Source organism: Podarcis liolepis, assembly GCF_965112155.1.
Source record: "Podarcis liolepis genome assembly, chromosome: 4".
Classification (NCBI taxonomy): Eukaryota; Metazoa; Chordata; class Lepidosauria; order Squamata; family Lacertidae; genus Podarcis; species Podarcis liolepis.
In genome coordinates, this window is record NC_139558.1 from 7,943,218 (window position 1) to 7,970,998 (window position 27,781).

At 41.0% G+C, this 27,781-nt stretch overlaps 1 protein-coding gene across 4 annotated transcripts in view; it reads right to left on the reverse strand.

The window, feature by feature from the left end:
• KLHL1 (kelch like family member 1) overlaps nucleotides 1-27,781 on the reverse strand; it is a 125,165-nt gene that overhangs the window by 24,302 nt on the left and 73,082 nt on the right. For 2 of the 4 annotated variants that reach the window (XM_083501211.1, XM_083501212.1), the window contains exons 6-8: nucleotides 25,728-25,914; nucleotides 17,287-17,511; nucleotides 3,626-3,788 (exon numbers count right to left, since the gene is read on the reverse strand). In XM_083501211.1, coding sequence (XP_083357337.1) covers nucleotides 3,626-3,788; nucleotides 17,287-17,511; nucleotides 25,728-25,914 — 575 coding nt within the window. Of the gene's footprint in view, nucleotides 1-3,625; nucleotides 3,789-17,286; nucleotides 17,515-25,727; nucleotides 25,915-27,781 lie in introns of all 4 variants that reach the window. The other 2 variants (XM_083501209.1, XM_083501210.1) reach the window with 1 other exon arrangement.

Genomic DNA, 27,781 nt, shown 5'->3' on the forward strand with positions numbered 1-27,781 from the left:
ACCCCTGACCATTAGGTCCAGTTGCGGATGACCCTGTGGTTGCGGTGCTCATCTTGCTTTGCTGGCCGAGGGAGCCGGCGTTTGTCCGCAGACAGCTTCCAGGTCATGTGGCCAGTATGACTAAGCCGCTTCTGGTGCAACGGAACACCAAAACCAGAGCAGCACACGGAAATGCCATTTACCTTCCCGCCAGAGCGGTACCTATTTATCTATTTGCACTTGACGTGCTTTCAAACTTCTAGGTTAGCAGGAGCAGGGACCGAGCAATGGGAGCTCACCCCATCGTGGGGATTCAAACCGCCGACCTTCTGATTGGCAAGCCCTAGGCTCTGTGGTTTAGACCACAGTGCCACCCGTGTCCCTGGATAAAATGTGACTACTTTACTATAATTAGTTTTCTTCCTGAATCCACACAATATTAAACAACAGATATATGCAAACAGAGCAGAAAGGTACACAAGTGTCACAGTCCTGTGCTGCCCAGCTACAACAGATCTCGGTGGGGGGGGGGGGGAGCCAGCCAGCCAACCAGTCAAGTATCAGGAGGGTACTTGCCTGGAGGCAAAGTCCGTATGCAAGGTTCAGTCCAGTCCTAAGGTCAGGAGTATCTGAGTCACGTAGTCAGATGATCCAGGGGTCAAGAAAGTTGAGAGACCAATGTCATGAGAAGCAAGAAGCAGTAAGGTCTGGTCAGGAATGACAAATGTTGTTTCCAGCAACTGACGTTGGAAACCTGCTTAAGAAAGCTGGAGCCAGCTGGTTCTCATCAGGAGCAAGAAGGCTGATCAGCAGCAGGTAGAGTCACTTCACCTTCTGCTCCTTCAGGCTGCTGCTCAGCAGGTGAAGCCGACTCCAGGCCTCCTATGACACTAAGGAGGATCAGAATCCTATTTACTAGTCTTGTATCAGTGCCCGGGAGCTGAAGCCCAATGGCCTTTGCTCTGACTGCAGGATTTGCACTCTGCTACAGACTGCACAATTAAAGCTTATGTCTATAGGCTTCTAAAAACAAATTATCATCAACACATGAAGGTTGAGGGGTGGCCATAGAATCATCGAGTTGTAAAGAACCCCAAGGGTCATCCAGTCTGACCCCCCTGCAATGCAGGAATATGAATACAGGGATTGAACCTGCAACCTTGGCGTTATCAGCACTACACTCTAACCAACTGAGCTACCCAGTGCTGAGTCAGTAGGTGGAAACCTAACACCCACATACCTCATCTATGAACACACGCTCACATGATTATTTTATCTTTTTTTCTATCAAGTTTTTTTTGGAACACCATAAAGAGACCTTATCAAAGTGTCAAAGAGTTTAGTACTGAAGTCCTAAAGTATCTGCCGTAGAATATTAGTTTCCAATGCTGGAAAAATATTCCCACACCTCTAGTATAATGGTCTGGTTTGTGATATTAAAGTCCATGCAGCAGTTGGCGTGTGGAGCAGTTTAAGCACTTGCATGGTGTCGTAGTGTGTCTCAGGTGATCAATTTTTACGAATGTTAGCCAACTGACTTTCCGAAGATCAAACAGAAATAGGTCCTGTGATTTCCCAAGTTAAAGAGCAGTCCACTAACTATGAGAAGCTATAACTCCCTGCTTTCCTATAACATTAATTTTACACAAAAAAATTCCTGTAATCAAGTGTCTGTATTGCATACAGTTATCAATTAAAGCCCAATGACAGGTGTTGTATCATACTAGAACCACAATTCACTAAGACCAGACTCAATTAGACTGAACCTGAAATAAGTGTTCAGAAGAGAAATGGAACCAATATACGGTACTTTTGGGAATGGTCTGATTAAAGGAACTTTCTGACTAAGGGCATGTTCACACTGCGTGATAATGTACATTCAGTGCTGGATGCAAGTACCTTAGGGGCGTGCTGTACACATGATGTCAGCTCCGTGTTGCACCTGTCCCACACTATTTGTTGCTGTGAAAGACATTCTGTTGGTAGGGCTATAATCCATTTTGTGCGAGAATGCAATTCTCATGCACTTGCTACACACATGTGTACACAAGGGAGTGCTTTTTCAGGTCACCTCCTCTTGGGGCAGACCTGCTGATGTTGCAGGGATATGCCACTTCCCCTCACAATTTAACTTTTCTATGAATGAGAAAGGTAAAATAGGAAGCAATACAGACAGATTTATATCCTTAGTCTATCAGTATATACCGGTATCCAGACCCTCTCTTTTAAAAGACTGCATTATTAAAAAAAAGAGGTCTGTGGAAAAAGTAGTTGAAGAGATGAGTTAGCACTTCTGTGCACTAATTTGAAAGGACACCCACCTGCCTGTTCACAAAACATGGATCGTAGCTGGTGCTTTAGATGTGTTGTGTCAAGGTGTGTACAAATGCAAACTGCTATGTACAAAAGTGCACTGTGGGGAAAAGCGACTTCTGCATTTCAAAGGCTACAGCCTAAGGATGCACTCCTATCACACTTACTTGGGAGAAAGCCCTAATGGACAAACCAAGCCTTTTTTCTGAGGAAACACACATAGAATTGGATTGCATGACTGTAGTCCAAAGCATATTTAGCTGGAAGTTCTGAAAGCAGTGAATGTTGAAAAATGGTAATACTGGGTGTTAAGCCGATAGCTCCATTAGTTCCTCAGTTTTCTGATGCAGTCACCCTCCCACAACCCAAATCACGCAGGTGGTCTAGCGTTTGCATCTTCTGTTTATGTGCACCACTGGGAGCTACCACGGCCAGACCAATTCCAGAACTAGTTTATGCAAATGACGATGTGTCACATCTGCCTTCTTTGATGACAGAGTGTTTTGTTCTAGATAAAAAAATTCCTTCCAGTAGCACCTTAGAGACCAACTAAGTTTGTTCTTGGTATGAGCTTTCATGTGCATGCACACTTCTTCAGATACATTGAAACAGAATTCACCAGACCCTTATATATAGTGACTTCTGTCTGGTGACTTCTGTTTCAGTGTATCTGAAGAAGTGTGCATCCACACGAAAGCTCACGCCAATAACAAACTTAGTTGGTCTCTAAGGTGCTACTGGAAGGAATTTTTTTATTTTGTCTCGACTACAACAGACCAACACGGCTACCTACCTGTTTCGTTCTTGGTATCAGCAATTTATTAAGATATTGTGACAATAACATAAATGAAAGAAAAAGATTATAAATAAAAGGAGAAGGAAAATGTAAGACTGCAAAACTACTGGGAGCAAAAGGCATAGACATTGACACAGTGTTGCCATCTACTCCCATAACTGTTTCTTGGACTTGAGAGATGGGAAGAATGAATAAAGATCACATTATAAAATGCAAGATTGTATTTCAGACACCATTTAGGAAATATGCAATTTCTTCAAATTGCAAACTGCAAACTTAATTGTGAGATTTCCCCTTGCACTTTCAGGTTTGTAAACACTATTCTAATTATGCCCAGGCTCCATTTCTGAAATCTCTGTTCCTGGCATAAGCCATTTTAGTCATGCTTGTAAGTAGCAGAAGAACACCTTGAGTTTGGAATTTGAAGAGGTAATTGTGACATCTAGTCAATGTAAGAGGCATTGGAACGTTTCTGCCCAAGTATGTGTCAGTAATTGATAACGGTACCAGTTTAAACCATTATCCCCCACTACTCACTTGCCATTTAATGCAGCCACACCGACTGTGCTTCTGGCAATAGACATGCTGGCTACAAAAGTCCACTGCTGACTTTGGGGGTCCCACCGCTCGACTGTGTTCAGATAGCTCCAACCATCATGGCCTCCAACTGCATAAATTGGCCCTTCGAGAACAGTAACTCCTAGAAAGATAGTCAGAGGAAGAAGATAACAATATATCGAACAAATGAAAGGCCAGCTCTGTAAAGGCCAACATGCATGGACCAATCAAATAGGTCAATCTGCTTCTCATATGGCAGTAAACCCCTATGTGACAGCATGTGGGGCTCCCAGAGGAATGCTGGCTGGACAATCCTTGCCTGAAGGGACTGTGTGAACTGACAGTTCCACTGGAATGGTGCCTAGGTAGCCACCAATATTTGCATGGCAGTGGCAGCACTCTTGCAGAAGTTGCATGGGGTCCATTTGATGTAAGAACTAGGTGGGAAACTGGCAAGCAGGACAAAAAAACCCCCCACAACAGCCTACCTGGTTTCAGATCCCCCAGAAACTGGTATTCAGAGGCATACTGACTCCAACAGTGGAGGCAGAACATGGCCATCATGGTTAGAAGCTGCTGCTAACCTTATCCTCCACTAATTTGTATAATTCTCTTTTAAAGGCATCCATGTTGGTGGCGACCACACCCCCCAAAGTATGAAAAAGTACCTTCTTTTATCTGTCCTGAGTCTTCCAACATTCAGATTCCTTGGATGTCCATGAGGACTAGTGTTAGAGGGAGAAAAACTTTTCTCTATCCACCTTTTCCCTGCCTTGTTGACACTCTCAAAGAACCCTAATAGGCTCGAGAGATAAGACTTGTCCTCTCTCTTCCTCCTGCCCTCATAGGACTGCTTCCTTCCCCCCCCCCCTTTTTCCTTTCGACTGAGAAAGAAAGGGGCAGGGAAGTTGCAGGAAGGGCTGTGTAGCAGCAAGGGAGGATGCACACACCACAGCAGGAGTAAAGGTAGGTGAGATACCTGACTCAAAAGGGGTCTAGCCCACCTTGAAATGGAGCCAGACTTCTCAAGCAAGAGAGAGTTAACATGCCAAGCCCCTGCAAATTCTCATGCCATCTCTCGTAAGAACCTATGATTTGTCTTACTGGATCAGACCCAAGTCTATCCAGACATGCATTCCGTTTCCAACAGTGGACTTCTGGGCACACCCAATCAAGGCGTGAAGGAGAGGGTCTTCCCCTGTTCTCTTTCCACAGCATCAGAGATTTCTTACTCTCATAGAATGGTGTTTCCTTCAGCTTTCATGGCTAGGAACCTTTGATGTGTCCCCCGCCCCAAGCCCAACATAATTATTCAAATTGCAGCAGCTGCATGCACAGCAACCACATTCTCACAGTTTGTCTTTTTGCCACAGTGAAAGTCGATCTGCAACCCCAGTGACAGCTTCTCATGCACCAGCACAGCTCATAAGAGGGCTGCCATGAACATTGGTTCTTGGGCTTGCAGAAAAATAGTATACCCGAGATATATTGCTCATTTTCAGACTTCAGAACTCTTGACCCATCTTAAACAATTCCAAGTTTTGTAATGTTAATAGCATTGGTGATTTTAAGTGTTTCTCAAACCTCTCTCCTTGAGATAGCGGAAGATGGGTTTTCTGAGGCAGAACAGTAGCTTGAGAAAGACAAACTGTTTCAAAGATAGCTAAGGCTAAAAGTCCTCTTTTCGAATGAACTTTTCGGTTCATTTCTTTTAATAGCTAGAACTCAATTTATTTTTAAGTAGTCTGTAGTGAAATGTCAGACTGTTGTTCCTATTAGCACATGGTAGCACCTCTGTTCTAAGGCCAAAAGTGCAAAATTCTATATAAACTGTATTTTTTTCTAGTAGGTGCACCTGAATGTGGGACAGTCCCTTGGGATTAAACACTGCTAGCTGCCTTGACAACTTCTACCTGATGTGATGATTCCTCACTTAGTCATACCCATACCTTTTGGCAGCTAATTTATACCTGGGACCTGTTGGAAGGTGTTTTTTATTAGAGGCTTATTCAAATTATTAAAAGTTGTTTGCTGAATATTGTACATGGTATACAGCTGCACACTGAGTTGGACACCATATTAATGTAGCAATATACTTCTCCCTGCAAAGATCATAAAATTGTTCATGATCAAAGCACATGGACTTGTAGTTGAGAAACTGAGATCACCTGAGTTCTGTTGCAGAGCTTTGCTCTGTGAAGGAAAGCTGCATAATAATTCATGGCATAGCATGCACTCTGCATGGAGACATTCATGCTGTATAGATATTTTCCTGCGTAATTCACTGAGGTGTAGTACTTGCTCTAGCCTTTCATCAAATGTAAAATAAGAAATGGCTGTATCTGAGATTCAACCTTTTATTGTCATGGTTTTGCATATCAATTTTAAAAGTCATAAGGTTATTGTCCAATGTGTGTATCGAACTCCTATTTCTATGCCTTTTTTTTTTACTTCACCAAATGGGCTTTAAAGTATTCCATTGACTCAGAGAGCAGATGCCATTGCTGAAACAATATATCTGAATTATTTTAATTACATTTGTAGGGTTTCACATTTTTCTGGAGCAGACATGAAAATTCTCTCGACGATGCTATGTTAATCTGAATTTTGTTCTCCTAGATGACAAAATGCTTGTTGTTCTCTTAATATTCCTCTCACAGCTCTCTGGAGGCAGTGGTCAACATAGTACACAGACAGAGAATGGACTCAACCCCCAACTTATATCTAAACCATCCATGGTACATCTTTTTCCATGAAATCTCCCCAGGCATATTATTGCATTGTTCTTGTCAGGAAGTCATTCATTACTTTATATTCTAACAGAGCAATTTTGTGGCGGTTTGGGGCAGGAGGGGGAGAATCTATGAAGGAGTTACTGCCACTTCTTACACCTTGTGGCTAGTGTGGCAGGGGCCTTTTTGCAAATACTTCTTTTCTCCAGCTTTCCTTTCCATTGACGCAAACGATCGAGAACTATTATTGTTCTTATTCTTGAAACCAGTGCTTTTTCTTTCTCCAGAGAAAAAGCTGCTGGAACACCACTTCCCTCAGAAGACTGACCCCAAAGAGGGGCAGCATGGGGGCTTGCTCAGCTAAGGGGCAGCTTTCCCGTACACCAGCTGTTAGCTGGGAGGCAATCACTGCACCTCTGGCTCAGGAGGAGAGGATATCCCCATGTGGGGTCCAGGGAGGGTCTCCTCATGAGCCAAAGGCACAGTGGGGCTTTGATAAAGGTGGTTAGATCTCTCCCTGCACTTTTGGTGCCCACCTGAGAGGTGCCAGAATGCCATCCTGGCACATTCCAGCTGGAAAAAAAAGTCTTGGTTGAAATTAACTATGCCAACTCCAGAGCTCGTGCACTTCTTGGATCTTATTTGACATGTTAGGGAAGGATGCACTTTTTAGTTCATATTATTCTAAAATATGTATATACCACTTTCCCAGGCAAGGTCCACACATGGCAGCTTGCACAGAATAAAAACCACAAATATAAAAATTATTACTAAAATGAAGAATAAAACAAGATAAAAAGAAATGCAGTCCTAGCTTGTGTTCACTGAGAATACTGATGGACGGGGCTGGCCCAAGAACTTTAGGCACCTGAAACAAGATAGACCACTGACATTTTCCCCTGCCCACAGATCTGGGCCCATCGCCGGTGGGGTAGGAGGTTGCCTCACCTCACCTAGCCTAGCTAGGGCAGTAAGCTAGCTTAGGGGCTGCAGGGCAGACCACATGGCACTCCTTCTAGCGACTTTCCAGCTGCCTCACTCTGCCTCATGGTAGGAGCAGCCCTGCTGATGGATGTGTGTGTAGATTTAATGTACCTGATTTACATTTACAGTCGTGCCTTGCAAGACGAAAAGAATCCGTTCTGTGATTCTCTTCGTCTAACGGTTTTTTCGTCTTGCGAAGCAAGCCCATTGACAGATTAGCGGATTAGCGCTATTAGTGCTATTAGCGGCTTTTAGCGGCTTATCTGCTGATCGGATCAGCTGATAAGCGGCTTAGTGGCTTAGAAAAAGGGGGGGGGAACTAGCAGGAACTCGCAAGACATTGTCGTCTTGCAAAGCAAGCCCATAGGAGATTTGTTTTGCGAAGCACCTCCAAAACGGAAAACTCTTTCGTCTAGCGAGTTTTCCGTCTTGCGAGGCATTCGTCTTGCGGGGCACCACTGTATGTGCATTTATGCCCACAGAACTTCAATGAGGCGTAATGGGGGCTCTTTGAGGGTACAGGTGTTGTTCCATTAACAGAGTTTCTCTCTAAATATATAAAAAAATTGTCCAGTAGCACCTTAGAGACCAACTAAGTTTGTTCTTGGTATAAGTTTCCATGTGCATGCACACTTCTTCAGGTACATTTTAAATTTTTTATATATATTTCGACTGCTTCAGACCAACACAGCTACCTACCTGAATATAGAGTTTCTCTCTGTCTGCCACTGTAGTGGCACACGTACATATTCCAAAGCCCTCACTCTTCAGCTATTTTTTATTTGTAGAATATTCCTTCTCTCTCTCTCTCTCTCTCTCTCTCTCTCTCTCTCTCTCTCTCTAACAAGTCTGCGTGTGTTTTATTTAAAAACAGAATTCTGTACTACCAATAGGAAAATAAGTTACATCAGGGTTTAGTTATACAACCTCTAGATTTCAAAAAGAAGTTATAGAAGAAGAAGGGAAGCTGTTGAAGAAAGCATATAGTATTTTGCTAGAATGGGAAACAAAAGATGAGGCTGTCAAATCGGTTACGATCAAATGGGCACAGGACAATAGGACATAATATACAATTCGAGGATTGGGAAAAACTGTGGAAAGTAAATTTGAAATTTACAGATTGTTCTCTCTTGAAAGAAAATTATATGAAAATGATGTATAGATGGTATATTACACCAGTACAGATTGCAAAAATGTATAAAACCAGGTCAAATATATGTTGGAAATGTAAAGAAAAAGAAGGGACTTTTCATCATATGTGGTGGGAATGTAGAGAAATTTTTTAAAAATGGGAAATGATATACAATGAATTGAAAAAAAATGTTTAAAATGACATTTGTAAAAAAAACAGAAACATTTTTGTTAGGGATTGTAGGACAAGATTTGCCAAGAAAAACAAAGAATTTATTTATGTATGCCACAACAGCAGCGAGAGTCTTGATAGCACAAGGATGGAAGAATGAGGAAATGCCAACGAAAGAACAGTGGCAAGAAAAACTGACGAGCTACATAGAGTTGGCTAAAATGACATATAAATTGCGGGACAAGGACAACTGTGACTTTAAAGAAGAGTGGGAGCTTTTTACAAATTATCTAAAAAGACAACAAAATGAACTGGACTGCTTGCCAGGTTTTGAATAAACATACACAAATTTATTGGTTGATAACATGTTAGATAGATAATGTAGGGATATGTACAATTTTATAACATGCAGAGAATAATATGGGCTGAGAAATCAGAGAGAGGAGCTGAGGGAAGTCCTTGGTGGGGGGAGGAGAGAAGGAGGGAAGGGAGGGGGAAAGGGGGGGAAATTAATGTAAGTGATTATATGATTTGACAATTTCTTATGTTGAAACTGCTAATAAAAATATTTTTTTAAAAAAGAAAATAAGTTACATCGTGATATGTTTATCTGGGTAAATAAATAGCTACATCTACAGAAGATGCTCCTTATACAGGTTTTCTTTATTTAACAGGAAATCTTAATTAAGGGTAGTTTAATGTTGCTGAGAGCTTTTATTAAATATGTGGGCTCCCAGGGCTTTAAAAATAAATTAAAGAAGCATCTTCATTATTCCGAAAGTAATAAACCTGCAGTGGTTGTAAAAAAAAAAGTAAAAGAAGTCACATTGCTGAGGCATACTGAAAGTTCATGTTGAACATCCCAGGGACTCAATAATTTTATCTGGACATTTAGCATAGTTTATGTTCCATGTTTAAACACAGTGTTGTAGATGCACATAATAAAAATGCAGATCAAAGGGACACAAACTTAAAGTTAAAAGCAAAACAAAAGAGAAACCTGTACAGACAAATAGAAAACATGATTTCCTTGTTCTAGTTCAAATCAGTGATGTTTTCTACAGCCCATGTTCACATTTCACAGAAAACATTGGCATTCCTCTACATCAGGGGTGGCCAACTCCCAAGAGACTGTGATCTACTCACAGAGTTAAAAACTGGCAGTGATCAACTCTCTTTTGGGGGGTTCAGGTCAGTGTTGTTGAGCTATTTTTAGGGAGGAGGAAAGGCCCACTTTTTGGGGTGCAGGGCAAAAATGCTGAGCTTTTTTTAGGGGAGCCACAGTTGTTGAGCTTCTTTGGGGGGAGCCAGTGATCTACCAGTGATCTACCACAGTCGTTCAGTGATCTACCTGTTGGACGTGCCTGCCATGAATGAGGCTGTATAAACTTGGGCAATGGGGAACTGTGGTTTGTTTAAGATCTCTTGTTTAAAGCTGTGGCTAGTGAGAGTAACATTAATTATTCCAGTTAATGAGAATTAGAGCTTAAACCAGGGATGGGACACTTGGCTTTGTAGGGGAACAATCCTATAGCAAGATCTGCTGCAATGAGCAGGATTAGGCTCTAGAGAGGATCTCTGGTTGAGCCTGGAAGTTCTTGGTGCAGTTGGGTTGTTGTTGTTGTCATTTAGTCGTGTCCGACTCTTCGTGACCCCGTGGACCAGAGCACACCAGGCACTCCTGTCTTCCACTGCCTCCTGCAGTTTGGTCAAACTCATGCTGGTAGCTTCGAGAACGCTGTCTAGCCATCTCATCCTCTGTCGTCCCCTTCTCCTTGTGCCCTCAATCTTTCCCAACATCAGGGTCTTTTCCAGGGAGTCTTCTCATGAGGTGGCCAAAGTACTGGAGCCCCAGCTTCAGGATCTGTCCTTCCAGTGAGCACTCAGGGCTGATTTCCTTCAGAATGGAGAGGTTTGATCTTCTTGCAGTCCATGGGACTCTCAAGAGTCTCCTCCAGCACCATAATTCAAAAGCATCAATTCTTCGGCGATCAGCCTTCTTTATGGTCCAGCTCTCACTTTCATACATCACTACTGGGAAAACCATAGCTTTAACTATACGGACCTTTGTTGGCAAGGTGATGTCTCTGCTTTTTAAGATGCTGTCTAGGTTTGTCACTGCTTTTCTCCCAAGAAGTAGGCGTCTTTTAATTTCGTGGCTGCTGTCACCATCTGCAGTGATCATGGAGCCCACGAAAGTAAAATCTCTCACTGCCTCAGCAGTTGGGTTATGTTGGCTTAACTCTTACATCCTCCGTTCAGCTGGAGTCGCACCAGCATATGAAACCCTGATCTCAATATAGTCCCCATAAAGTATAAATACATTTGGAAGTAGCTTTAACTAGTGTTTCCTCCATTTGTTTCCTTCTCATTTGTCTATTTTACCCTCTAACTCTTTTCCTTATGATTAGATGCTAATGCTCTTTTTACGTATACTCTTTTTTCCCTTTTGTATATCTACCATGTCCATGATGGTGTGTTGTTGTTTTTCCTATACACATTGATTTAAAAATAGACACAGTATCAACAACAATGTTTTTAATTTTTTGTTTGCTTTTAACTTTTTCTGATTTTATTGCTTGGTTTTATATTTATAAGGTAAGGGTAAAGGTAAAGGTACCCCTGCCCGTACGGGCCAGTCGTGACCGACTCTGGGGTTGCGCGCCCATCTCGCTTAAGAGGCCGTGGGCCAGCGCTGTTCGGAGACACTTCCGGGTCACGTGGCCAGCGTGACGAAGCTGCTCTGGCAAGCCAGCACCAGCGCAGCACACGGAAACGTCGTTTACCTTCCTGCTATAAAGCGGTACCTATTTATCTACTTGCACTTAAGAGTGCTTTCGAACTGCTAGGTGGGCAGGAGCTGGGACCGAACGACGGGAGCTCACCCCGCCGCAGGGATTCGAACCGCTGACCATACGATCGGCAAGTCCTAGGCGCTGAGGTTTTACCCACAGCGTCACCCGCGTCCCTCTATTTATATATCGTTATAAATCATTGTGATATATATTGATAATACAGTGATATATAAATACTGTTACGAATAAATAAACCAGGCAGCAGTGTGGTGGGCAAGTTTGCTGATGATACCAAATTGTTTGACGTGGTTAAAACAAGGCATTGTGAAGAGGGTCAAGGTGTTCTCTTCAAACGGATGAATTGGCAGTAAAATGGAAAATGCAATGCAAGCAAGTGATCAGTGAGGAACAATGGGGTAAGAGATCTTAATTTCATGGGGTCTAAATTAGCAGTGGCTGACCAGACCCAGGACCTTGGGGCTATAGTATATAGCATAATGAAAATAATGAAAATGCTGACCCAGTGGGAGGCAGCTGAGAAGCAGATTAATTCCATGTTATTGATAGTTAGGAAAGATGTTTCACAGAGCACTGCAAAGTTTGCAATGTCTTTATACAGATCTATGATGAGACCACAGTTGGAATACTGTGTACAGTTCTGGTCACCTAACCCCAAACAGAATACTGTAGATCTGCAAAGGTTCAAAAATGGGCAATCAAAAATTATCAAGGGGTTAGAGCAGCTCATCTATGAAGAAAGATCACACTTGGAGCTTTTTAATTTAGAAAAAAAGTGTGAATAATGTAGGATGTGATAAAAATGGATAGGGAGCTATTCTACCCTGCCCTCTCAGATAAAAGAAAGTCCATATTCACTTGTGCATAGTTAACTATGCATCCAAAAGATGAAGTGATGGCCCAAAGTAATAATGTTATATATATTTATTTTCCCCCTTTTAAAAAAGGCAAATTTTAAATGTGTGCTGTCTAAAAGTCCATGCACCTTTTTGTCTGTAATTTGACATGCTTTATCCACACAGGATGTGCTACAATGCCTGGAAATTTTATCTTCTATCAAAAGATGGAAACGTTATAGCCATTTTTTATTTCCCAAAAGTGAAGGGGAAGATTGTTTTTTGGCCATTCAGTTATTTCTCCTTCTTTGCTCTTACTTCATTTTATCATATTGCTCCCTTCCACACACACAGCACAGTATTCCAGGCCCTTTACTGTTGCTGTTTCTTTTATTGCTCTCCTGAATCTATTGACTGCACAAGGAATAAAGATATAGATAGATGCATATTTCTCTCTGCACAGCTAATAGGGAGCCAGTTTAGATTAGAGACATAGCATGAAGGGAAAGGAGTAGATTCCATGCTCCAATGCTATGGCCCTGACTGAACTCTCAGCCCTCCCAAGGCTGCTGTTAGCAAAAGAAAAAGATGTCAGGAAATGAATTAATTCATCTCCCACATCACATTAGTTTGGCTATAGAATAATGTTTATCAGCTGTGCCATAAAGGAGACAACCATTTGCTTGAAAGAGCAACCGGGCTCACCTATGCAACAGAGCTACCTCTTAACTCCTGAAGAACAATGAGTATCTACAGAAGATATATATCCTAGAGAAAAATGACTACTTTGGTTAGTCTCTTGGCATTAGAAACAGGCAGAAAATAAAAGGAAGTATCAACAGATCAATTGCGTGAAGTGTTCCATCTCAGCTCTAGAAATCAGCATTACCTGAAATGACCTCACCTTGAGGTCATGCTGTGCTATATTATTTACAACAACAGGGATCTTGGATTCACCAACACAATTTCTGTGGCCAAAAATTTAAAATGAGATACTTTCATTGGTATGGCTTTAACAAAAGGAATTCTCTGGATTTCTGTAAGGTTAAGGCGTTATACAAACACAGTACAAAACACAGTTAAAAATATTCATTTAACTAATGATAATAAACTAGTCAAAGTACACTTAGGTGTCACATTGTTTTGTGAAACAACTTGGTGCACACGGAGCTGTTATCTTGGGTAGAAGGGGAGAGCTGAAGAAGAAGAAGAAGAGGCAACACAAAGTAGACATGGATCCTCCCAACAACCTGGTTGGTTAATGGGGAGCCAGTATAGTCCCCGGTGCATGGGGACAATAGCATGTAAGGACTAAAATATATACAAAAGAAAGATAATTCAGTTGAAAAGAAGGGTCAATACATAGCTCCTAGACTATATCACTCATGTATAAGAGAAGATAAAATTCCGTTTGACAAATTATAGGTTCCAATAGCATAGCAGTGTACTTGCTAATTGTAGTAGAAGTAATTTTATGGATCCTCTGCTTTTACAAATACCAGGTAGTCAAGCCAAACCAGGCAGAAGTGTATGCAGCAGCCTGACTACTGATCAACAGTTCTCCAACCCTTAATTTAGGGGAAGCTTTAGTCTGGTAGACTAAATCTGATAGTACTACAGAACTACTCAACAATTTAAGTATATATTATAATATCTAACCCACCCACCTCCAACCAAATGTCAATTGCACAAGAAAACCTATATTATGGAAGACTAAAACAGCAATCCTATATCCACTTTCTGGAGAGTAAGCCCCATTGAACTCAGTGGTACTTATTTCTCCCCAGACATATATAATATAGCATTGCAAAGGTATGTATTTTAGGCGCTGATTTCTTTGCTAATAATCACTGTCTGTACTTGTTGAGTCAGCATAATAAGCAGGGATTATATCCACATTTCTGTTGGAAAATGCTGTTGAACTCTAAGAAATTGCTGATAAGAATATAAATGATTGGACTATGTCCCCATTGCACAGTGATTTAATCCACTGCAAACACTGACAGACCTGTTGTTAAACTGCTATAGGCTGTGATTAAAAGAATAAGAAAATGGAATAAGAATATTGCTAACTATCACTAGACCTTGATTTAAAATGCAATACAAATTATCTTGCAGAGATTGAAAGGATTGTTAAAGTTATCTACTGCCAATTAACTGAAATAGACTTATAAAAGGAAGAAATTTATGGCAGAGGAAAGGGTATTGTGCCACGGCTGTCCTAGAATGGTAAAACAACGAGAGAGAAATCCATTGCTAGGAATTAAGCTGAACTTTTTGTACAATGCAAGTTGTGAACAAGTTTCCCAAATTTACTTTTCATGAGAAACAATGAAATGAATTTTCATATTTCTGTCCGGGCAGAAGGCAGAGAAAGCAGAGAAAGCAGAGCCTTACAAGAGCCTTGCTATAAGGGAAACAAGCAATTTAAGCCCCTGGATACATAAATATGAGAGTCTAGAATTTATTCCTCTTCCTTCTTCCACCTCAAAATCCTTCAAATCTGGGAGACATGTTCGGTGTCCTTATGTTAAAGAGTCAGCACCCCCTAGGGTATCCCAGTTGTGAGAGAGGTTGGAAGGGAAGGGGAACAACCATCATAATCTTTTGCTGTTATCCCATCACAATGTGCTGTTCAAAGCTATCCAAATGGCGTCTATATTATTGTAGCCACTGCTGCAAAAAATTTTTTTGGCTAAGCTTTTTTCACAACTTGCATTGTAGCAGAATCATAATCCATACATAGTTAATGTTCATGATAGTTGCATTTATTGGAGGAAGAACTACAACCTTAGCACTTGGAAAACTAATCCTTGAACAGAAACACTTATTAAAAGTAAGATTTCCTAGACTGCAGCCTCTCTCTCTCCTTCTGAAGATCTGGTGCTTCCTTTTACTATAGACATTGATCATTGAGCTCATATTGTCTCTGACTAGGAGCAACTCTACAAGGTGTCAGCTAAAGGTCTCTCCCAGTCTGCTGCTTGAGAACCTTCAAAAGAATATGCCAGGGACTGAAGCGGCAACCTTCTAACTATAAAAAATGTGTCTGATCACTGAGCTATAGCTACAAAGACCTTTCTTTGAGTGAAATAACAATCCATCATTTAGAAGCTGAAAATTAAGGCAGTATTTTGAAGTTCACCTACAAGATGTGCAATCTGTTATGATCTTCTGTTGCATGTGCAAGGTACACAGTTATTTTAAAAGCCAATTATGCACCCGTGTTATTATTTTTGGTGTCAATGAACTTAGCAGATGTGAACAAAGACAGCTGTTTTCTCGTTTAAAAAATAAATAAATTAAGTGCCAAAAGAGTTAGAATAGGAAACTGAACATGAAATTCCTCTAGTTAGCCAGCCACTCTTTCCTTCAAGATATTCCATTTTAATCCCCTCCTGCCTGCCCATTAGATGTTTTACCATTAGGCTTTTTGGGGGGTGGGTGGGTACTCTGCAAACCTTGGGACTCTGCCAAGCCTGCTGATACCCACCTCTTGCATATGGGTGGTGGTTTTTTGACTAATCCAGCACTGACACCTGAACACTGGAAATAGAGGGAATGTCTGGTAACAAAAGAAATACTCTGAAAAGGAGGAGTGAATAATTTAGGGATATCTGGGTAGTAACAGGATAGTTACTGAGTCGAACGACTGGAAGCTTATATTGGCCCCTCCAGGTGCTGTTGGACTCTATGAGATCTAGCCAGCACAGACAATGGCCGCAGGGGGTGGGAACTGTAGTCTAATATCCAGAGGGGAACAGATTAGGCAGCCCAGGGTTTTTTAAAAAATGATATGATTCAATTTTTACTCACAGTAGGATAACTGACAAATATTTTAAGGCCACCATATTGCAAGTCAGTAAAATACAGGCTTTTTTTTTTTAGTCCTTTTCTTAATTGAAATGCATATAGATAATAAACAATGATTTATACACACCTTTTTTATTTCTACAATCGCCTCCACAGAAGCACCAATATCTATTTGGTTCCATTTAACTTTTAAGTCATTTCAGTTTTTTAACAAAGGTATCATTCCAGCAAATCGCCATGTGTTCTCGGTGGCTCTATAACCATGTTCTATTGATGTTGCATATATAATAAAACTATTCCAGAATGGGCTAGAATATGGTACACACATAGATGAACACTTACACAAAGTACCATGAGCACTCTTACATATACTTTTACCTGTCCAGGCTTCTAAACACATGATGGGGATGTGATATGTATGTCCTATTCACTGGGCTGTCTCCACAATCATGGCTTGTTTACTAGTCACATCATTTAGGTACGATGGCTTACCACTGACTTTACAACAACTTCAACAGAACTATTTGAGAACCAGCTAAGTCCAGTCATTATCATACTCTAGGATGCCAACCATATGCAGATATCATAGAATCATAGAATCACAGAGTTGGAAGAGACCACAAGGGCCATCGAGTCCAACCCCCTGCCAAGCAGGAAACACCATCAGAGCACTCCTGACATATGGTTGTCAAGCCTCTGCTTAAAGACCTCCAAAGTAGGAGACTCCACCACACTCCTTGGCAGCAAATTCCACTGTCAAACAGCTCTTACTGTCAGGAAGTTCTTCCTAATGTTTAGGTGGAATCTTCTTTCTTGTAGTTTGGATCCATTGCTCCGTGTCCGCTTCTCTGGAGCAGCAGAAAACAACCTTTCTCCCTCCTCTATGTGACATCCTTTTATATATTTGAACATGGCTATCATATCACCCCTTAACCTCCTCTTCTCCAGGCTAAACATGCCCAGCTCCCTTAGTCGTTCCTCATAATATTCCTCAGATATTATTTCAGTTGTTTACACAAGCCTGCACCTAAGTTCCTTCGTGCATTTCTGCATAAATATAGATATGCACATGTACTGAAATTGCTTGTGATCAATGCATCTGACATTGCTGATTACATTTTTTTTATATACAGATAGCTTTGGGAAACTGAATACTTACCTAAACCATGCCTATGGGTTGACATTGGAGGCAAAACAGTCCATGCTTTTGTCTTTGGATTGTAACATTCGACTGTGTTTAACGTCTTTAAACCATCTCGGCCTCCAATAACAAAGAGTTTGTCATCAATGACAGCTACACCAAACTGCAGCCTTCTGCCGTTCATCACTCCAGCTTGGATCCATATATTTGTCCTGAGATCATACTTCTCTATAGTTGTAGCACCTGCTAAGAAAAATCAATAATGTATTTAATAACAGCATTTACATGATTTACAGACAAAAATTAGAATACATCTCCTCAACTGTTTCTTTTTGTAATTGGAAAAGACACTATCTATGGGGAAAATGCTCTTAAAATTTGATGTCTCTTTTATTGAAAATAAAGTCAAAAACCCAATAATTACAGGCTCGTGAATCCAAATGATAGTAATGGACTAATTTTGTAATCCCCTTCACTAGGGAGATGAAAAACTTGGCAGTCTGTTCATACCAGATTTTACTGATAGTGATTTGATGGCAGAATTTACACCAAATGTAAACACCCTGTTTCACCATATTTGTTTGTCTGATTTGGACTTTTGTTTGATACCAAAATCAAATGATTCTTCTTTATCTGCTTTCTATCCTGCTATAGCTCCTCCAAACTTGTGCAAAAATAAGCTATGCTGCTTCACTTCCCACACTTTACCTGTAATATAAGCAGTGCTCTGAGTCTATTCACAGTCTCAATAGGTAGAAAATAAAATAATGCATTGCATATTTTTATGGAGAGGATGTCTAAATGAGCTGAATTTAAAATACTCTAAAGGAAAGATTACTAGTATCAACTTAACTTCTTTTCTGCTTTGTTTTCACACTTGCATATCCAAGTCATGCCTTCTCTCCAACCACTAATTGCCCCTACAGAGAAAGCTGCATTCATTATAGTTTGCAATTAAATGTTTCTAATCTATTTCCTCATAGTATGATAAAAAAGTTATTCTTTGTAATATATCTTATATCTATATCTATATCTATATCTATATCTATATCTATATCTATATCTATATCTATATCTATGAATAAATGTTCTTTAGCAAATAAACTGTAATGATACAAATGAAAATAAACTTTGTCAAAGCTAAAGTTTTTAATAAAAAACAGATGTAATTTGAATCCCAGTGTAACAGAACAATAATAATGTGGATGCCCAACTGGATATATTAAATTCCATTCTAATTTGCTCAGCTACAAGAAATATGAACTAATTTCTGCATTCAATTATCTTAAGGTGGTTTTTTTTTCACAGTCCTTAATTCAAAACTGAAACTGATATAAATGAATTAATTCACTAATTAGAAACAACTGAGTACAAACACTTTGCAGAGCTGTTTTTTGGTATTGCAAAGTAGATTAACACGGAATGCATTTTCAAATGGTTGAAAGTATCTCAGTCTGTGCTAAGTGTATGGTACTATTTTTTTTGCCTTTAAAAATTACCAAACAACTGTTAATTGTAGTTTTGTATGTTTTGCACACAAAATATGGTTACACAGCTACCTTGTTTTAATGAGTAATGTGCCAAAAATTCTTCTTCAGTTTACAGTGAATGAAATTGCATTTGAAGAAGTTATGAAAGGGGAGAGAAATGTCCAGCAAAATTCTCATGGGCGAGATGCAGGGTTTTTAATGTGCATTCCTTACTTTCAAAGTGGTTAAGAGGTTGAGTGATATAACTTCTCACACAGGGCTTTTCAGGTCAGGAAATATATGCTGCTGGAGAGGGTGCTGAGCACTGAGGAAGTGCTCCATGGAAAGAAAAAGACACATGCAACCCACACGGCCCCCTCACAACCATAAGGTAAGCTGCACCAAATGAAATTATAAAAAATTATAAAGTGCCCAGAGGAAGAATGTTTTTGAGGAATCGATTAGTTTGCACTATGAATTATATATTTGGCACAGAAAATAAAGCATTAAACAACATGACATTCTAGTGCTTGCTACAATAGGTGTTCAGCCTGCTCCCCACGAAAAAACACACATTTCTGTCTGGGACCATGGAAATGCAAATTGTGCCTTGACAACAGGCTGTCCACCCCTGGACAAGTGAAGTTCATCAGTGGGGTTTCACAATTCCCAATTTTGCCCTTCTCTTCCTCATTCCCCAAGGGTGGTCTAAATTTATATACAGTTCACCCCAAAATTGACAGGCATTACTATATATATTGTTGATCAGAAGGTCGGCGGTTCGAATCCCCACGATGGGGTGAGCTCCCGTTGCTCGGTCCTTGCTCCTGCCAACCTAGCAGTTCGAAAGCATGTCAAAGTGCAAGTAGATAAATAGATACTGCTCTGGCGGGAAGGTAAACGGCGTTTCCATGCGCTGCTCTGGTTCGCCAGAAGCGGCTTAGTTACAGCTGGCCACATGACCCAGAAGCTGTACGCTGGCTCCCTCGGCCAATAAAGCAAGATGAGCGCCGCAACCCCAGAGTCGGTCATGACTGGACCTAATGGTCAGGGGTTCTTTTACACACACACACACAAACACATATATGTCACCACTTGCTGATTCCAAAAGGAAAGCTACTCCAGAGTTTCAGGATTTATATATATACCATTCTAGAATGAACCCCATGCAGTATTTCAGTCTAGTAAATGTACACATCAGGAAACGGTTGTGTCCATTTTCAACTAAAAAGTAAAATTAAACCATAGTTTGCATAACTTTGACATATCCTGTGAAATCTGCCTTAACAAGCAAGCAGAAAAAGAAAGCAATCTTCCCTTTTTCTGCTGCCTAGGTTCTTTCCTTCCTCTGAATAAATTCTCCTTGATATCTGTGTCAATAACCCAGTTCAATCACATTCGTTCCACCTCAATAGATATCTTTTTATTTCAACACAGACTGTTGCAGATCACTAGGCCAAGGTCATCAGTTTGCACCTACTCAAAGCAACATCTCTAAATCTTGAACAAAATGGTCAAAGGTATATGTCAGCAGCAACTTCAGCAGGAGCAGAATCAGCAGAAAGAGCTTCAAGAAGAAAAATGATTTACAGAGCCTATAGCTATAGACCTCAATTTCTTGTTCTTCTTGATAGTTTCAGATGGTACAATGCAACAGTAACTGTAAAGAGATTCACCCTGGAGGCATTTCTATTCTGAATGTACAGAATCCAATCTCTGTACCTCAACACCGCACCCCAGAATGTAAAAGCAGAGCTGAAAAACCGAACTTCCTTTTCCTGTTTGGGTTCACCAAAGCGTGTTCTCCAATAAATGAGAGCACGTGTTGCGGTGTGGGCCACCGGGCCAGGCCTCTTGTTGCCTGGCATTGTGATTGGATAACCGGGTTGCTGGGGCAAATTGTATGCTGCAAATTGGGTGGGTGGGACCATAGTCTTTAAATATTGGTGCACTCTGGTTTCTCTTTCTCTTTGCAGAGTGCATCGGATCACCCGCCCGCCCTCTTTCCGGTTGACCTTGCTTTGCCTGTCATGGGGTCGTCTGCCTTGGCGCAGGGGCCTAGTAGGAATTTTGCCATTTGGTGATTGGCTGTGCCATTTGGTTTTTGCCTACTACTCAGCAATTCGTCCCAACTTGTAAGGTTGCGGTTAGGCATTGGTTATAATATGCTGGTGGTGGAGGGGTCAGGATAGGCTGTGCCTGCCCCTCCTATTGCGCTGGAGGGAATTCCGTTAAAGGAATCCTGGGGCTTGCCACGATTTTGTCCAATCCCTGTCATGGGACCAGGGCCGCCCAATCCCTGTCATGGGAATCCTTGTCATAGGACCAGGGCTGGCAAGCTTTCGGGGAGCTGCTGGGGTGAGAGGCGTGGGTCCGACGCTTAGCTCAAATGACCCCCAAGTTTGACTTTCCCTTCTACTGGCTACCAATCGGACCTCGGGATGTCAGTTCTGTCCCAGGCGGGGGGACAGATAGTCATAACCAATGTCTAAACAACCACTCACTGATTTTGTATTTTAATAAAGTTGTGGCCAAAATAGTGCCCAAAAAACCAAAACTAAATTACGTGTTATGTGTGAAGTTATTTGAGGGGTGGCCTGGGGACCTACACACGCAACTCCTAAAAAACTGTATCATGCTGATTTGCATTTTAAAATGGAAAGCGGTGTTTTATAAACCCTAACGTACATTTCCAGTAATCTTAACCTTTAAGTAATCCATTTTTAGTATATTTGTTATTTTTTGGCTTAAAGAACATTTGCCCATTGAAGTGAATTCTACATTGTAAAGCAGCAGCCTTGCTGAGTGCATAGCTTATATTGAGACATCATAGTGGATCAGTACCAAAAAGGGTGTGAGAAAATCTTTTTTTTCAGTATGAGTTAATGCATGCGTAGGCAAACTAAGGCCCGGGGAGGGGGGTGGATCCGGCCCAATCGTCTTCTAAATCCGGCCTGCGGATGGTCTGGGAATCAGTGTGTTTTTACATGACTAGAATATGCCCTTTTATTTAAAATGCATCTCTGGGTTATTTGTGGGGCATAGGAATTCATTCATTATTATTTTTCAAAATATAGTCCAGCCCCCCACAAGGTCTGAGGGACAGTGGACCGGCCCCCTGCTGAAAAAGTTTGCTGACCCCTGAGTTAATGTGATGAAAATTATTTTAACAGCAACAAAATCTGTTCCTGGTTCTACGCCATTAGAACCAGGAGTTCTGTAGAAATTCGAGACCTGTTGTAAGCTCAGAAAGCAAGAGAAGCAAATGGGGACAATACACTTGGCTTGCATTGCAGACTGTCTCACACCCCCCCCCAAAAAAAAACTGGGCTAGGTTAGGCAAGCATGCTCTCACAGTGATTCTGCTGACTGCAGCCCCCCTTCTTGTCCCATAAAAACCACTGAAATAAATTACCGTATTTTTTGCTCTATAAGACTCACTTTTTCCCTCCTAAAAAGTAAGGGGAAATGTGTGTGCGTCTTATGGAGTGAATGCAGGCTGTGCAGCTATCCCAGAAGCCAGAACAGCAAGAGGGATTGCTGCTTTCACTGTGCAGTGATCCCTCTTGCTATTCTGGCTTCTGGGATTCAGAACATTTTTTTTCTTGTTTTCCTCCTTCAAAAACTAGGTGCGTCTTGTGGTCTGGTGCGTCTTATAGAGCGAAAAATACAGTACTAAAAAAAATGTAGCATCTATACAGTATCTATACCCAGGTGGTGACTTATTTCTGTTTTTCACTCCCCACTGAATTTTTGACTTGCTATGCCACTACATCTGAATATATCTGGGCACACACACACGGACTGTGGACAGGTAGCTTCTGCAGCTGCAGAGGTTTCCACTCATATTTGTAACTCATTAATTTTTAGCAAAACCCATGATGCATTAACAGAAATATATCATTTTGGATGAAATATGAGCATAAACATAGCATTTTCACTTTCAAACTGTCATTTTGGATTGCACCACAAGCCTTATCACTAGCCTCCTTGGGGAGTGAACTGAAGGTTGGGGGCAAATGTTTTAAATAAATAAATATATGGAAAAATTGTACGTTTATACGTATCTGCATACTCAGAAACAGCCCCACTGAGTTCAGTGGGGTTATTCTCAAGGAAGTGGATTTAAGAATTAGCCTTACTTGCTCACCTAGAGAACAACACCTGAAACCCATGCCACTACATGAAGATTCATTCAAGAGATTAATATTTTGAAATTCACATTTCCATTTGCAAAAATGCAGAGGAAGTATCCACACAGACTGATTTCAGAGAGCAAAATTATTTTCAAATAATTTGCAAAATGTTAGTTTTCCATCATGATTATTATCTCATCAAGGGGCTGAAGGAAGAAGTTCCCTATCCCCTTTCTCTCTCTCTTCTATGTGAAGAGGATAAACCACATTCTGTGGAATTCAAATGGCTGCATCATGCAGTCAAAATGGATGACAAAGGATCAAACCTCCATTGCTTTACTCTAGAAAGGCATTCTGTTCTCCTACTTAAACCACCTGCTGACAGTGGGAAGTCCCTCTCCAACTTACATTCTTTATGCTTATCATCTTAGCTTTCTCTCTGCTTTTTGTTGTTTTCCCACTCATCCCTCGAGCATCTATACTCCATCTGGTGAATAATCCATAACCTTCTTGACCTGGTGTATAGAGTGTTTTTTGATGTTGGACCACACTGAGACCACCAGTGGAGTGGCCACATGTGCAAGTGGTTAAATTAATTAGCTTTTTTTTAGAACTATAAACTAGCATAAAGAATGGCTTGCTGTGATAAACTTTCATAGCAAAAAAGTGGCTATTATATGAAGTTATAAAGAACTAATTAGGTTCTCTTTCATGTTCTGTATAAAATGGTTCACTCTAGGGAGCAATTGGAGAGCTAAAATCCACATGCTGCTCTGTCTATTAAAGGAGTGTCTCTAACATCACACCTATCAGAGCAATCAGAGTGCTGCCCAGTTCTTACATTTATTATATTTCTGAGTTACACTACCACTGAGTTCTCTGGGTGACAACCATTCAATGTTTGGTAGTTTGTTCAAAGTTTGCTCAATGTTTTATATGTTATAGAGAACAGGGTTGATATTCGATAAGATGGAAGGTAAGATAGACCTTGATATCTTCTATAATTAACGGCAAAATGAAAATTTGTGTAACACTCCCACACATAATTAAAACACCCATGTTCAACATGCTCCTCGACTTTTAGCTTGATCAGCAGCTTGAGCACCAAGAGCTGTGTCGGCAAATCACAATACCTAATACTGTGCTAGAAATGAATTGTCACCAGTACAGTATTTTAAGGCTGCGGTCCTATGCAGGCTTAAGTAGCAATTCTATAGCAAGATCCGCTGGGATGAGCAGAGTGAGAATCCAGAAGATCTCTGGCTGAGCCAGGTGGTTTCCAGCCCAGCTGGAGATACAACAGAATATCTCCCCTGTCCCAACTAAGCTGGCACCCTGCTAGCTGAGCGGACCCTAAACCAGATTGTCTTGAAAAAGTGGGTGTCTTGGAGGCATGGCAGGGGTGGGGCCAGAGAGGAGCGTCTCAGGCTGGATCTTAAAAGCATTCAACTCAGTCATGTGACCTGGCATCCCTGAGCCAGGTAAGCCAGTAAAGGTGTGGTGTGACTCAAAACACTATTTTAAAGGCTTGTTTTCCCTCTGCTTAGGTTGGCTCAGCCAAGAAGGACTCTGTGAAGTTTGACTCTACCTTTGGGGTCCCAAGTTCAACTGCTGGTGTCTAGGGCAGAAGTCCTTCCTGAAACCCTAGAGAACCACTGCTATGGCCAACAAAACTGAAGGAGATGGATCCAGAGTATGACTTGGTATAAGACCACTACCTTTATTTTATTCTTAAGACCACAGACATGAGAAATTTCTAGCATTGCATACATGCCCAGGCTGTTCACTTAATACGTCTGAGGTTCTGCTACTGCTTCCTGGAAACCTTAAGACCTTGACACATCTTACACTGTTGTCATCTCAACCATTCTTATGTGGCCTTTCAGTAGTACCTAAAAGTGAGTAACTTTGCAATCTGTCTTTTCTCTTCCTGAATGCCATCCTGATGAAGTTAACAGGAACAAAATTCTACTCCCTTTGTGCACACTTATGGATAAAGGAAAACTGATTAAAGATAAAGGTTGGGATGTGAAGGACCCTCCAGAGCATATTTGAGGGCTAAATGGGGAGAAGAGAAACCATTAGTCCCACTGAGCAAGCGGACAGACATCACTGGATGTTGCCCACATATGTCTTGACAATTAAGAAGGAATGCTTTTGCGTTTGAAGCCATAGACCTATGAGTATTTGTCCACCTTTACAAATACTAAGGGGGGAAGTATATTTTTTTGTAACTCGTCCTATACCCACAGGACATCTAGTTTATGTGTTTATCAAAATCTCATTTGTTTGATAGTTTTAGATTTAATCGTAAGATTAAGGAATAGGATATTTGAAATTAATGTTTCAGTAAATCAGCTTTTATCTCTTCCCATTACTATAATGTCTGATTTTTTTATAGTTGAATTTCCTGCTTGGGTTATTTTAAAGTTTTCTTTTCCCTGTGTTCACCTCCAGACAATGATTCATTGAGAGCTGAAATAACCTAGGGCTTTGAATCCAGGATTTCTCTCTCCTCCCCACCTTTTCAATCACAGTGTGTCTGACATTATTACTTTTTTTTAAAAAAAACATTTTTATTTTGCGACCCAGCTAACTCCCTTGGTGTTTCTTCTTCTAGAACAATGAAGCAGATTGAAACACCCGATGGAAGAGCAATCAGTATTCTGCCCTTCCTATTAAACTACTCAATTATTTATTGAGATTAAAAGAGATTTTACCGTTTAGCCCACAATACAATTTACATTGTAGATTTTTTTCTGCATGAAGGATTCCAGACACTCCTAGGGAGAGATGGGGGATAGGGACTATTCTGCCAACTGTCTTTATCAAATCAATAACTGTTAATTAGTACCTTTGTTGTTGTCCATTCCTCCAACTGCATACAGGGTCCCAACTGTGGATTTTCTTGGTTTAGTTCTTGGGCTTTGCATAAGAGTCCGTCTTTCTGGCAAGAGATGGTATTTCATGGCTTCCAGAATCAGCTTCTGACATTCCAGGTCATCTTTAAAAAGTGCGTGGTTTTCTAGGTCAGCTAAAATCTGTGAAAAATATGAGTTGTGATTTAGTAATGACATCCCATTCCTTATAGCCCAACTCCCGGAGAGTTCTGCTTGTCACAAGCCTCAGTGACATGAATAGGACGCACTATGAGCTTCAAGGCTAAGCAGGGTTTGAATATGTCTTTTCCTAGTCTATCTTCAACATGCTCTGTTCACTGAGTCACACAGATGCTGTATGGTGTATACAGTGAAAATAAAAGCTCAGACAATGAATTAAGGACTAAGCAGAGACTTGAACTTCCAGGTATCAAATTCATGTGAGACATACTAACCTGGTTTACACATTGCGTGACCATGCGGCAACAGCCCCAGTCCCAGCCCCCAGGGATCACAAGAAAGGAATAAAGACTCTGACAACATTATATGGAATTAAAATTAGGCCACAACTTTATTAAACTTCCGAATGCAGGAAGACCTTGGCTTAGGCCTTGGGAGTGTATCCCTCCCAGCCCCACAGCCGGGGGGAACTGGGGCTCATCAGGGTGAATAGGATACGGGGTGCTCTGCGAGACGTAAGTGTAGCAGGCAGCCCAGCCCACATCCCCTCACACAGGGTGGTTCACTGACAACCTTTCAGTGTATGGGCAGTGACACCCATATATATAACCCCTTTAAGAGGGGACCCTGGAATCGCCACCGCAGGGGGGTGAGTCACCACTTCACGCCCCCACCTATAGGGAAGAAAAGGCTAAAGGATTCCACCCAAGGTCAAAGTTGTGATGAATTGCTATGGGGAAGACAAAACCTGCCAATGCAAGAAAATTTCTTCCCGGTCCTTCGACAGCAACCAGTCAAAGACCGTAGCAGAGCCCACTAAAGAGGAAGAAAAAGTTAACCTGCAAACGAAACATTAAACAAATGGAGGGTAGGGAGGGTGAATCTCCAGAGCCAACTGCCTGGCTATTTCAGCTCCACCCCCTATTTTTAAATGGGGCTGGCCCCACCTCCCAGCAAGAAACTTGATTACTGAGGCTGGCCGTGAACCTCCAAAAATTAACACTGAGAGGCAAGCCAGCCCATTTGTCAGTAAGCTCCCTGGGAACTGTAGCACCACGCGCGATCCCACAAAGAGCATCCACAATGTAAAGTGTGATTGTCATTATCGTAAACCATGGTTTATGCTGTTCAGTTGCATTTATAATGAACTGAAAAAAGTGTTGAAAAACACATTTATTAAAAAACCAGAAGCCTTTTTACTTGGTATAGTGGAGGGTGAAATCCCAGAAAGGATGTTACTTTTTTTCTGTATGCCACAACAGCTGCGAGAATATTGCTAGCGAAGAATTGGAAGAAACAAGATTTACCAACTACAGAAGAATGGCAGATGAAGATGATGGACTATATGGAACTTGCCGAACTGACCAGGAGACTCCGAGACCAGAGAGAAGAGACGGTGGAAGAAGATTGGAAGAAATTTAAGGAATATTTGAACAAATATGTTAATATTTAAATCTTAGACTAGCTTTGGAAGTGGATTTAGGCTGTAGGGTTAGAAGTAGAAGACAGTGTATTTTAAAATAGTATTATTTGCAAGTGATAAAATGTGAAGATTTTTATGGTTAAAGTAAGTGTGATTAAAAAAAAGGTTAGAAATTATGGTATATGTAAACTGCTAAAGATGAGGTAAAATGAAAATCAGATAGGGGGGACTTGGGGAAGCCCACCTAACAATGTTTAGAAAAAATAAGGATAAGACAAGAATCTGTTTCTATTGTTTGTTTTCCTGTCTGGGTTGCTTATTTGTGTTATAAAATGAATAATTTTTTAAAAATAAATAAATAAATAAATATGCTGTTCAGTTGCATTTGCCTCCGTCCCCACCACCGCCATGCTGGAAGGAAACAAA